Below are 13,622 nucleotides of genomic sequence, written 5' to 3'. Positions count from 1 at the left end.
GCAAAAAAGTGTCACACATGTGGTATCTCCGTATTCAGGAGACGTTGGGGAATGTGTTTTGGGGTGTCATTTTACATATACCCATGCTGGGTGAGAGAAATATCTTGGTCAAATGCCAACTTTGTATAAAAAAATGGGAAAAGTTGTCTTTTGCCAAGATATTTCTCTCACCCAGCATGGGTATATGTAAAATGACACCCCAAAACACATTCCCCAACTTCTCCTGAATACGGCGATACCACATGTGTGACACTTTTTTGCAGCCTAGGTGGGCAAAGGGGCCCATATTCCAAAGAGCACCTTTAGGATTTCACAGGTCATTTACCTACTTACCACACATTAGGGCCCCTGGAAAATGCCAGGGCAGTATAACTACCCCACAAGTGACCCCATTTTGGAAAGAAGACACCCCAAGGTATTCCGTGAGGGGCATGGCGAGTTCCTAGAATTTTTTATTTTTTGTCACAAGTTAGTGGAAAATGCTTATTTTTTTTTTTTTTTTTTTTTCATACAAAGTCTCATATTCCACTAACTTGTGACAAAAAATAAAAAGTTCCATGAACTCACTATGCCCATCAGCGAATACCTTGGGGTCTCTTCTTTCCAAAATGGGGTCACTTGTGGGGTAGTTATACTGCCCTGGCATTCTAGGGGCCCAAATGTGTGGTAAGGAGTTTGAAATCAAATTCTGTAAAAAATGACCTTTGAAATCCGAAAGGTGCTCTTTTGAATATGGGCCCCTTTGCCCACCTAGGCTGCAAAAAAGTGTCACACATCTGGTATCTCCGTAATCGGGAGAAGTTGGGGAATGTGTTTTGGGGTGTCATTTTACATATACCCATGCTGGGTGAGAGAAATATCTTGGCAAAAGACAACTTTTCCCATTTTTTTATACAAAGTTGGCATTTGACCAAGATATTTATCTCACCCAGCATGGGTATATGTAAAAAGACACCCCAAAACACATTCCTCAACTTCTCCTGAGTACGGAGATACCAGATGTGTGACACTTTTTTGCAGCCTAGGGGGGCAAAGGGGCCCACATTCCAAAGAGCACCTTTCGGATTTCACAGGTCATTTACCTACTTACCACACATTTGGGCCCCTAGAATGCCAGGGCAGTATAACTACCCCACAAGTGACCCCATTTTGGAAAGAAGAGACCCCAAGGTATTCGCTGATGGGCATAGTGAGTTCATGGAAGTTTTTATTTTTTGTCACAAGTTTGTGGAATATGAGACTTTGTATGAAAAAAAAAAAAAAAAAAAAAAATCATCATTTTCCACTAACTTGTGACAAAAAATAAAAAATTCTAGGAACTCGCCATGCCCCTCACGGAATACCTTGGGGTGTCTTCTTTCCAAAATGGGGTCACTTGTGGGGTAGTTATACTGCCCTGGTATTCTAGGGGCCCAAATGTGTGGTAAGGAGTTTGAAATCAAATTCAGGAAAAAATGAGGAGTGAAATCCGAAAGGTGCTCTTTGGAATATGGGCCCCTTTGCCCACCTAGGCTGCAAAAAAGCGTCACACATCTGGTATCCCCGTACTCAGGAGAAGTTGAGGAATGTGTTTTGGGGTGTCTTTTTACATATACCCATACTGGGTGAGATAAATATCTTGGTCAAATGACAACTTTGTATAAAAAAATGGGAAAAGTTGTCTTTTGCCAAGATATTTCTCTCACCCAGCATGGGTATATATAAAATGACACCCCAAAACACATTCCCCACCTTCTCCTGAGTACGGAGATACCAGATGTGTGACACTTTTTTGCAGCCTAGGTGGGCAAAGGGGCCCATATTCCAAAGAGCACCTTTCGGATTTCACAGGTCATTTTTTACTGAATTTGATTTCAAACTCCTTACCACACATTTGGGCCCCTAGAATGCCAGGGCAGTATAACTACCCCACAAGTGACCCCATTTTGGAAAGAAGAGACCCCAAGGTATTCGCTGATGGGCATAGTGAGTTCATAGAACTTTTTATTTTTTGTCACAAGTTAGTGGAATATGAGACTTTGTAAGAAAAAAAAAAAAAAAAAAAAAAAATCATCATTTTCCGCTAACTTGTGACAAAAAATAAAAAGTTCTATGAACTCACTATGCCCATCAGCGAATACCTTAGGGTGTGTACTTTCAGAAATGGGGTCATTTGTGGGGTGTTTGTACTGTCTGGGCATTGTAGAACCTCAGGAAACATGACAGGTGCTCAGAAAGTCAGAGCGGCTTCAAAAAGCGGAAATTCACATTTTTGTACCATAGTTTGTAAACGCTATAACTTTTACCCAAACCATTTTTTTTTTACCCAAACATTTTTTTTTTATCAAAGACATGTAGAACTATAAATTTAGAGCAAAATTTCTATATGGATCTCGTTTTTTTTTGCAAAATTTTACAACTGAAAGTGAAAAATGTCATTTTTTTGCAAAAAAATCGTTAAATTTCGATTAATAACAAAAAAAGTAAAAATGTCAGCAGCAATGAAATACCACCAAATGAAAGCTCTATTAGTGAGAAGAAAAGGAGGTAAAATTCATTTGGGTGGTAAGTTGCATGACCGAGCAATAAACGGTGAAAGTAGTGTAGGTCAGAAGTGTAAAAAGTGGCCTGGTCTTTCAGGGTGTTTAAGCACTGGGGGCTGAGGTGGTTAAAGAGACCAGCCTTGTACAGAGCCTTACTGGAAGAGCTCCATGGGAAAATATGCAAAGAGGTATCTCCCAGGAAAAGAGAACCATCACGCTAGCGCCACCTTGTGTGCCCTTCTTAAGCTGCGTCCAAGACATTGCACACAGCCAAAGATCCTTCTCTATACCGGTGAAGAGCAAGCACCCCAAAACGGCTGTATACGGATGGATATATGGCATCTTCCCTTGTCATATTTTGACTCAAAAAGGAGATACTTCCACAAGGTGGCGCTAGCAAAATGGTGCTCTTTCCTTGGGAGAGATCACGTTTCATAGCAACATCAGTGAAAAATGCATTGCATCTGGATTCCTTCTGTTTTTCACACAGTCCCATTCACTTCTGTGGGGCCAGGGCTGCATGGAAAATGCACAATATAGAACATGCTGCAATATTTTCTGAATACAGATGATGCGTAAACACAGACCCATTGAAATGAATGGGTCAGGATGCTTTCCATCCACAACATGCATCACTCTGGGACAGAAAACTCGCTTGTGTGAAAGAGGCCTAGTGCTTTTTATCCTGCTGAATGATGGGTTTAACACAACACGTCAAATTTAAAGGAGTTGTCCCAATGCTCCCATGTTTAAATGGAGCTGCTGCAGATAGCGGAGTACTTGTTACACCACCATCTCCAGTAGTCTCAGAGATGAATGGAGTGGTGGACACACATGCTCCATTCAAACAGATCAGCCCCTGCTGATCATCCACTTACCGCCTTATCCTCTGGTTAGAGGAAAAGTTATTCGAATGGGAGACACCCTTTAACACAAACCTCAGCTTTCCCCATAAGAACATAATCAGGATGGGGCCTAAAAAGCAGCAGCGTGCCGTCACTTAAGAATTGCTTTGGAGAAAACAGAATTTCAAAGTATAAATATAAATTTATTTAATATGAAAGTTTAAAATAGTTCAAGACGTCTTGCACATTGGAAGCGGAAATCATCACATTAAGTGCAGGGTGGGAATCAGAAAGCCCAGGGGCCACGCAGTTTACAATTCAGAATGGTCCATCGAAGCCCCGCTGCGCAGGTTGTAACGTGGAGTCTAAAAAGGGAAGAAAGGAGTTATAGTAAGCACTCATCTAATTCGGCTCCAACGCACCGCTTCACACAAATTCTGTCCGTCTGCTGCCACCACTAGGGGGAGCTCATTGTATGCAGAGTTAGGGCTCATGCACACGGCCGTGGCCATATTGCGGTCTGCAACCCTGCATCACAGATGCGGACCTATTCACTTGAATGGGTCCACAATCCGGGAGATGCAGTGTGGAACGGAAGCCCACAGAAGCACTACGGAGTGCTTCCATGGTGTTTCTGTCCGTGCAAAAAAATAGAACATGTACTGTTTTTTTTTTAGGGTGTGGACGGACCTATTCAAGTTGAATGGGTCTCAATCCGTCCTGGCCGCCACACGGATGTTGCCCGTGCATTGGGGACAGGGATGGACTGGGACAATAAAGTGGCCCTGGACTTCAGCCAGACCGGCCCACTTTATTTTTCCCAAACACACTAAAAAAAAAACATGTGAATGGCGCTGTTATGGAGGGGATCTGTGAATGGCACTTTTATGGAGGGGATCTGTGGATGGCACTGTTATGGAGGGGATCTGTGGATGGCACTGTTATGGAGGGGATCTGTGGATGGCACTGTTATGGAGGGGATCTGTGGATGGCACTGTTATGGAGGGGATCTGTGGATGGCACTGTTATGGAGGGGATCTGTGGATGGCACTGTTATGGAGGGGATCTGTGGATGGCACTGTTATGGAGGGGATCTGTGGATGGCACTGTTATGGGGGGGATCTGTGGATGGCACTGTTATAGAGGGGGATCTGTGGATGGCACTGTTATAGAGGGGGATCTGTGGATGACACATACCGTATATAGCATCTTATGCTATGTGTCATCCACAGATACCCCTCCATAACAGTGCCATTCACAGATACCCTCCATAACAGTGCCATCCACAGATCCCCCCCATAACAGTCATCCACAGATCCCCCCCATAACAGTCATCCACAGATCCCCCCCATAACAGTGTCATCCACAGATCCCCCCCCATAATAGTGTCATCCACAGATCCCCCCCATAATAGTGTCATCCACAGATCCCCCCCATAATAGTGTCATCCACAAAACACTGTTATGGAGGGGGATCTGTGGATGACATTGTCATGGGGTGGATCTGTGGATGACACATATAGCATAAGATGTTATATACGGTATGTATCATCCACAGATTCCCCATAACTGTGCCATCCATAGATCCCCCTCCATAACGGTGCCATCCACAGATCCCCCTCCATAACAGTGTCATCCACAGATCCCCCTCCATAATGGTGCCATCCACAGATCGCCCCCATAAGTGTCATCCACAGACCCCCCCCCCATAAGTGTCATCCACATGACAGACCCCCCCCCATAACAGTGCCATCCACGGATCCCCCTCCCTATAACAGTGCCGTCATCCATAGATCCCCCTCCCCGCCACTCACAGTAGTATACATTAATAAATCGGTATCCTGCAGGCTGCAGACAGTAACTTTAATTTTAACACAGCGCTCATCTCTTTACTACCTTACATTCAGCTCCCTCCAGCCTCCAGTAACAAGTGCGGGCGGCATCGCTCACTCACTGACGTCACGCGCCTGCGCCGCCTAGTGGGAGGAGCAGGCGTGTGACGTCAGTGAGTGAGCGCCGCCCCCACACTGCCTGCTGTTACTGGAGCTGAGTCAGTGTAAGATAGTAAAGAGATGAGCGCTGATTTTAAAGTTAACACACTGACAGCAAAAAAATTAAAATGGCTCGGGACCGGCCGGGCCCCCCCGGGGTCCGGGCCCCTTACTGGGGTATCGGCTTTACCCCCCTGATGGCGGCCCTAGCCGGCCCATAATTCGATCGGCCCACCGGGATTCTCCCGGTACTCCCGATGGCCAGTCCATCGCTGATTGGGGACTGTAAATTGCGGTCCCCAATGCACGGAACGGCCATGTGCATGAGCCCTCATACGGTTTAGGAATGAGCAAATTGATTTGTCTCATTAGCAAAAGCTTGTCACCTGTGAGGGGCTGTCCCCACAGGAGAATAAGCACCCACCTACCTAATTTGTAAATTCCCCCCCACACAATGTCTGGGTCCCTCATACAGAGAATACTTACCTGGTACCCGACACCTGTGTCCGTCTCAACATCTCCCCGTCGTGCAGATCACAACATCCGGCAACAGGGGGCGCAGCCAATAGCAGGCCGTGACGGTGACCACACGTGATGGCAAGGGGGCAGGTCTGCATGTCCACCTCCCCGTTGTGGGATGTTGTGATCTGGGAGATACGGTGACAGCCGTGGAGGGATCCGGGAGGACACAGTCGTCGGGGACCAGGTAAGTATTCTCTGGACCACTACTTTAATTCTGACTGTATAATGGGAAGTTATGTATTAGACGCAAACTCTGATCTGTCCCCTATAGAGATATAATAGGAAATCAGTCTTCGCACTTTGTTATATCCAACATTGCTTACTAGAGTTGTCATGTAACTCGATTCACGCTCACCATTGGCTGTGTTACCGGGACATTGTATACCGCTGGCTCCGACGGTCTAGAGCTCCTTCTGCGGCCGCCGCTACGTGAACGGGAGCGAACTCCTCTTCTTGGCGTGCTTGTAATTTGTGCTTCGGAAGAGAGAAATATATATTTTTGGAAATTTCGTCCACTTTGCTGGAGGTTTTCTGCACGCAGTTTCCTATCCACCACACAGGTGGTCGTACCCCAATTCCTCATTCCCCCTCCCAAGTCATATTCAGCTCGATTTATCAGATGTGAAAATATGATATATTACATCTCACCCAGTTGTACGCTATACATGGAGTCTCTCAGGCTGTCGCCCCCGGGAAGTTCCTGAATAAAGGAAGGATCGGGAATCCCAGAATCTCCAAAGATCAAGTCTTCCTTCAGTATAAACTTCTCTTGGGAATTCTCGCGTTTGTTGAGCAGCTTTTCTATAGAGGAAGAATCATATGTAGAGTTAGCCTCATACCAGAGAGAATTTTGTATTTTTTACAACTCAAACTATGCCACAGATTATGCAGATTTGAGTCATGAGACGGAGGACATCTTAAAATAAGACTAGTTAACAGATGTAGACACCAATTACCATTTTTGGGGCGTGTTGTATTCTGCATGGAATCCAGCTGAAATGGATTTTGGGGCGGAGCATGATTTCAGCCAATCAGTATAATCAAAATTTGTTCTAAACACCGATTGGTCACCTGAAACTCCACCTCCCAACTGTCTATTTCAGTTGGATGCCACAGCAATGCTACTGCCCAGCCAGAGATCCTTGATTATGGGATACTTTATGGCCATAGACATCTGCCACATTGGTACATACATATTTCATGCAGGCCACTGGTATTTTTACAGTTCTGCCTGAAACAGTGCCACTCCCAGCACTGTGTCAAGTGCAGCTCGGCCCAGTTAACGTGAATGGAGAGGATAACAGTTTCTGGAAAATAAGCATTTTTTTTTTTCCTTTAAATCCAGAGCCATTTTCTAAGATTAGAAGACATGACTGCCCTCATCCAAACACAGTGCCACACCTGTCCACAGGTTGTAAGTGGTATTGCAACTCAGCCTCTTTGGCTTCAGTAGAGCTGAGTTACAATACAATAAACAAGCCATGTAGAGGGTGGAGCTGCTTCTGGAAGAAAGCTGCCAAGTTTTTTCTAATCTTGGTCAACCCCTTTAAGATGAACAGACAGATTACATTAGGAAAGATGACAAGGCGTATACTACCGGCTTCCCGTATAATGCTCTGCAGCTCAGCTTTAGTCTCCTGAAGTCCGTGGAGCACCTCCAAGCTCTGCTTCTGAATATCCCGATGTGTTACGGAGACATAAAGAAGAACCAGTAACCCAAGGGAAATGGAGATCTTTCTTGCTATCCCAATCCAGAAGGTGACGCTCTCCTGAGCACAAATCACAATGCGGCAGGTCAGATATACTCAAACACCAATTTTTATTTGTACATAATCCAAAAAGTTCCCTCACCGTCTGGTCATAGCTGGGCTGAGAGCCTCCCAAGATATAGGAGCAGATCATCCTCTCTGTATAGATGTTGGCAGCCACCAGACCAAACAGAACCAGCCTGTGGAGAGACGTCAGGTCTAGGATGACCACGCTACCTATACATACCTGGTGTCAGAGTATCTGGGAGGTCTGGATTACCTGGCGCCAGCTGTGCGCTGAGTGGAGGTCACCAGGAACACTGCACCACAGCCCATGAGGTTGTACAGGAAGGAGTAGAGGGTATTCGACTCTCCCACCACAAACTGGTGCAGGTAGGTGATTCTGTTAAAGATTTCGGAGAAGAGCAGGCGCTGCTCGCTGGCCGACTGCTGCATTTCATGGAAAGCTTGTCTCACTCCTAGAATACAGAGAAGTCCCGGAGAAATCCTAAACCATGGGGGACTATGAAGGTCGTAGGACTGATTGACCAGAAGTGGTGGCAGAAAGTAGGCAAATAGGTTAGATCTTAGGTGAGCCATGGTTATCACTTGCCCCTTCTCAAACCCTTTAAGACTAGATTCACATCTGCTGCGGTGTAAGAATCAGAAGACAAAAACAACAAAAGCCACAAATTTGTCCTAGTATGAAGACCAACAACTTCCAACAAACCCCGCCGACTATAATGGGGTCTGTCAGGTTTCTCTCATGGCGTCCATCATTCTGCTGGACAAAAGCAGTGGTATTCTTCCAATCAGAACATCGTACACCATGGCTCCATTTTAAGTTAGTGGGGTCCATCAGGTGTCTGTGTCATTTGATCTGGAACTGCTTCACGTTTTCCATTTACAGTGATAACACAGCCTTAGAGGGGTCGTCTTGAAAGCAGCTCTATTCCAGCACTGATGGTCCTGCTCCTGGCAGACCACAAGTGTGAATGGTGGGCGTATCAGGTGCCAGACCCCCACTGTTATCTAAAAGGTCGACAACCCTCTTAATCCCTTGAGGACATGCTCCGTACATGTAACCCCTCAGAAATGAGGGGTTACAAATTACCATGGCATCTGGAGGAGAATTTACCCTGGAAGCACTGCACTCCAGGGACCTGAACGACTCGAGCCTTAGGAAGGCTTGAGGCTACCACAGCAATACTTTACTATGGAGCCCTGCCTGTGACAGAGCTCCATAGGAATGTATTGCATCTCCCATAGACTGCTATGGTAATACATTGCAGTCTATGGGAGACGCGATGTAATAATTGCATGTTCCAGTCCCCTAATAAAAACGAAACCCATAAAACTATGGCAGAGTTGTGTGGGGGGTGGTTTCCAAGTCCACCCCATTTAAAATTTAATTTTCCAGCTTCCCCCTACATTATATGCAACATTAAATGGTGCCATTAGAAGGTACAAGCAAAAAACAAGCCCTCATAAGGCTATGGAAAAATAATAATGTCATGGTTTGGGGAAGGCAGGAAGTAAAAAACGAATACGCAAAAATGGAAAAATCGTCCTCAAAGGGTTATGGTTATAGCTCCAGTTTTAGGATGCAAAGTGCCAATGTATTTGCCTGCAGCCACCACTAGGGGGAGCTCACTTGTATATACAGCTAGGTATAAACAACCCTAGTGGTGGCTACAGCCACCCACAATATATATATTGCCATAGGAATAGCATGGCTCAGAGATAGAGGCAGTGTGGTGGCCTGTGACAGAAGATTAGGTGTCAGTGTCACCGACTATTGTGACCAATGTAAACTACGCACCCATCGTGGACTCCTGGAGGGTCTGCTTCAGCAGGTGCCCGTTGCGTAGGATCTCCTCCTGCGACTGGAGTGTGGCATTCTGAGCTTCCATCATTTCTCCCGCCATGAGGTTTGTCGCTTCCAGTTGTTTGGCGACGCTGTCAGAATTCACGGTCAGCCTACAGGGAATCATGGACAATCAGAGCCTAAAAAAGTTTTAGATAAGTTCTTACCAGGAAAGTTTTGTAAATGTCCCTGATTCAATACCGTAGTAGACCACTAGAAGGCGCTGCTGAGACACCTCAGCGTCATTCACATTGGGTTATGTACTGCAAAACTGACACTTTACTGTACATTTTACATTTCTAGATGAAAGATTTTTCTGTAACACTCCGACCCAGTCTTACTTTGTATGGTGCCCTGGGCGGTACCATTTTCTATATGATGTACCGTCATACAGTGTACGAATTTCCACAAGAACGCAATCATCACACAGGATAATACCCGGCTAATGACAGTGCTGCTGTTGGTCATATAACACTTCCATATAGTTGTCCAATCCTACACACATGTAAAATTTATTTATTGTACAGGAACTGTGACTATCACTTTTTATTCAGCGACAGAAAAAAAAAATCGTTTTTGGAATTGGCCGTTTAGATATTTTTTTCCCATTATGGTGTTCACTGTATGGGATAAATTCCTTTATATTTTAATAGTTTGGGCATTTTGGGATGCATGGATGCCTATGATTTTTTAGGACGGTGGACGATTAGAATTTTTATTTATTTTTTTAATAAAAAAAAAAAATTAAAATTATATATATATATATTTTTTTTTAAAACCTTTAGAGAGATCAGGGCATTCACAGACAACCAAAAGCTTCCCCCCGATTGCCATGGTTACAATTGACCCCGGCATCTGAAGGGTGTAATGTCTATGATCGTCGTTATCGCCGATTGCAGACATTAACTCTGGGTGTCTGTTTAAAACAGCAAGGTGGTAAAGGGGTTTTCAGGATTCATATACCGACTATCTTCAACATAGGTTATCAATATCTAAATCGGTGGGAGTTCAACTCTTGGCACACCCACCGATTAGCGGTTTCAAAAAGCCGTTTCCTAGGCCTGTGATGTCATCGGTAACATGTGAATAGGATTAGCTGCAATACCAAGCATAGCCACTATACAATGGATGGCGCTGTGCTTGGTAAGCTGTGAGGAGACCACACCAAGGGTCAGAGCCCCACTGATCTGATTGATGACCTATGCGAGGTCAACGTAAGAGTCACAGAAAACCACTTTAAATAATACCAACATACAGTGACCAAATAATAACTCCGTAATAAAGTAATCTGATAATATTAAGATTTGTGGTGGTCACAACAAACTTTTGGTGCCAGACCATCATTGGTGCCACCCTCCAGCATGGCGAACCATGAATAGGGGTAAATGCTCCTGACGAGAAAAAAGGGCCAAACGACGGCTGCAGAGGAAAATTCACAAAAACTGCAAAGGGCCATAGTCTGAACGTGCCAATGCAAACCCATTTAGGTAGGTGCCAGCTGTCACCACATCAGTGCCACTTACCTGAGGATGATGTCCTGGGCCTCCTCCTGCCACAGCTCGTTCTGCAGGTAGTAGCAGATACTGTGTGCATGGGTGAAGAACTCAGTGTAGGCATTGAATGCCACAGGGTCCATGCTGTGTGTGCACTCCCGCACCGTGCTCTGCTCCGTACAGACCGGGAAGTCTCGCCCTGATCTGTAGAGGATGCATACAGCAGATTACAGCAGTCAGTACTCTGATTGATGGGTGACACGGACACTTTTTTTTTTTTTTAACCCTTTTCCTTTAAAAAGTTATTCCAACTACTTTTAGGGCATCAGATTATTTCATACTGGTGTAATAAGAAAATAAACTAACCTCTCCAAGTGACAGTGGGTGAAGGCCAGAGCTATTCTGCTTTGCTCCTCCTCGTTGAGCTGCTTGCATCCCACGTCCACTCTCTGCAGAGCTCTTCTCCAGCAGTCTCCATAGCGAGGATGTTTAGCGAAGTTCTGCAGCAGCTGTAGCTGCGTCCTCCCCTTCTCTACCTTACTGGGGTCTGTATCAGATCTGGCTCTCCACAGACAGAGGGTGAACAGTAGCAGGAAGGAGATGGGAGCACTGCGGGCCATTGGCTCTCAGGATCCCAGCGGCTATCGAAAAAAATATAGAGGGGGAGAGGTCACTATAAACGCCTCCTATAGAGGTAGCAAGGGCCGAGGTTTTCGGAGACTGGCATCCCTGCACGGAGGTGGAATTGGCAGTGCACCTTGTAGGAGCCATATGTAAGGCCAAGGATGGTGGGTGGAACGTCTTTTGCGAGAAGTTCTGCTTAGGATCTGTTCACACACACGTATGGAAAATCCACATTTGTCAGGTAGGTGGATGAAATTTCAACAAATCTCATTCACATGCTGCGTAAATTTTCTACGTGGAAACAGGACTGGTGTCGACATGTCCACGTCTAATGCAGAAGGAGCAAAAAGTGCTGCTGATTTTGCTGTAATCTGCACAGTGTTGTATAGTCGCTGCCATGTGTCGCAGAAGACATTTAAAAAACGGAACCATAAACGGATTTGTGCTGCGGATTTTACCCACGGCTTTTTCAACCTTTGCAATAAATCTACTTTGATTCCTGCAGCAATGCCACCGCAAAAAGACAGGGAAGAAAAAAAAAAATAATAAATCCCGCTATCATACTACTGTTTTGTCTACAGTTTCCCTAAAAAGGTCCTAGATCTTCCAACGTTAATCACACCAGTTTATGTAGGTCCTCAATCTGAGGCATTGGAATCACCCTCTCCAGACCAGAGCCCCTAATCCAAGGCAGAGCCCCCCCTCTCCAGACCAGAGCCCCTAATCCAAGGCAGAGCCCCCCCTCTCCAGACCAGAGCCCCTAATCCAAGGCAGAGCCCCCCCTCTCCAGACCAGAGCCCCTAATCCAAGGCAGAGCCCCCCCTCTCCAGACCAGAGCCCCTAATCCAAGGCAGAGCCCCCCCTCTCCAGACCAGAGCCCCTAATCCAAGGCAGAGCCCCCCCTCTCCAGACCAGAGCCCCTAATCCAAGGCAGAGCCCCCCCCCTCCAGACCAGAGCCCCTAATCCAAGGCAGAGCCCCCCCCATCCAGACCAGAGCCCCTAAGCCAAAGCAGAGACCCCCCCCATCCAGACCAGAGCCCCTAAGCCAAAGCAGAGACCCCCCCCATCCAGACCAGAGCCCCTAAGCCAAAGCAGAGACCCCCCCCATCCAGACCAGAGCCCCTAAGCCAAAGCAGAGACCCCCCCCATCCAGACCAGAGCCCCTAAGCCAAAGCAGAGACCCCCCCCATCCAGACCAGAGCCCCTAAGCCAAAGCAGAGACCCCCCCCATCCAGACCAGAGCCCCTAAGCCAAAGCAGAGACCCCCCCCATCCAGACCAGAGCCCCTAAGCCAAAGCAGAGACCCCCCCCATCCAGACCAGAGCCCCTAAGCCAAAGCAGAGACCCCCCCCATCCAGACCAGAGCCCCTAAGCCAAAGCAGAGACCCCCCCCCATCCAGACCAGAGCCCCTAAGCCAAAGCAGAGACCCCCCCCATCCAGACCAGAGCCCCTAAGCCAAAGCAGAGACCCCCCCCATCCAGACCAGAGCCCCTAAGCCAAAGCAGAGACCCCCCCCATCCAGACCAGAGCCCCTAAGCCAAAGCAGAGACCCCCCCCATCCAGACCAGAGCCCCTAAGCCAAAGCAGAGCCCCCCCCCATCCAGACCAGAGCCCCTAAGCCAAAGCAGAGACCCCCCCCCATCCAGACCAGAGCCCCTAAGCCAAAGCAGAGACCCCCCCCATCCAGACCAGAGCCCCTAAGCCAAAGCAGAGACCCCCCCCATCCAGACCAGAGCCCCTAAGCCAAAGCAGAGACCCCCCCCATCCAGACCAGAGCCCCTAAGCCAAAGCAGAGACCCCCCCCATCCAGACCAGAGCCCCAAAGCCAAAGCAAAGACCCCCCCCATCCAGACCAGAGCCCCTAAGCCAAAGCAGAGACCCCCCCCATCCAGACCAGAGCCCCTAAGCCAAAGCAGAGACCCCCCCCCATCCAGACCAGAGCCCCTAAGCCAAAGCAGAGACCCCCCCCCATCCAGACCAGAGTCCCTAAGCCAAAGCAGAGACCCCCC

General features: G+C 47.1%; 1 protein-coding gene across 2 annotated transcripts; it reads right to left on the bottom strand.

Annotated features, from left to right (window-relative positions):
- Nucleotides 1-3,595: 3,595 nt before the first annotated feature.
- Nucleotides 3,596-11,609, bottom strand: LOC120977158. 2 transcript variants are annotated; one of them, XR_005773835.1, is made up of 9 exons: nt 11,354-11,609; nt 11,018-11,191; nt 9,450-9,607; nt 7,908-8,106; nt 7,731-7,827; nt 7,477-7,648; nt 6,521-6,680; nt 6,235-6,353; nt 3,596-3,732 (listed from the first exon to the last, which is right to left on the bottom strand). XR_005773835.1 is itself a non-coding variant. In XM_040404943.1 (9 exons), the coding sequence occupies exons 1-9, from the start codon at nt 11,605-11,607 to the stop codon at nt 3,679-3,681; spliced, it is 1,380 nt and encodes a 459-aa protein (XP_040260877.1). In that variant the 5' UTR covers nt 11,608-11,609; the 3' UTR covers nt 3,596-3,678. The 2 variants fall into 2 exon arrangements, 1 of the variants encoding a protein (XP_040260877.1); XM_040404943.1 differs by having other exon boundaries at nt 6,528-6,680.
- Between the last annotated feature and the right edge of the window lie 2,013 nt (nt 11,610-13,622).

The sequence above is a fragment of the Bufo bufo genome, chromosome 8, assembly GCF_905171765.1.
Source record: "Bufo bufo chromosome 8, aBufBuf1.1, whole genome shotgun sequence".
Taxonomy (NCBI): Eukaryota; Metazoa; Chordata; class Amphibia; order Anura; family Bufonidae; genus Bufo; species Bufo bufo.
This window is presented reverse-complemented; position numbering and strand designations above follow the sequence as displayed.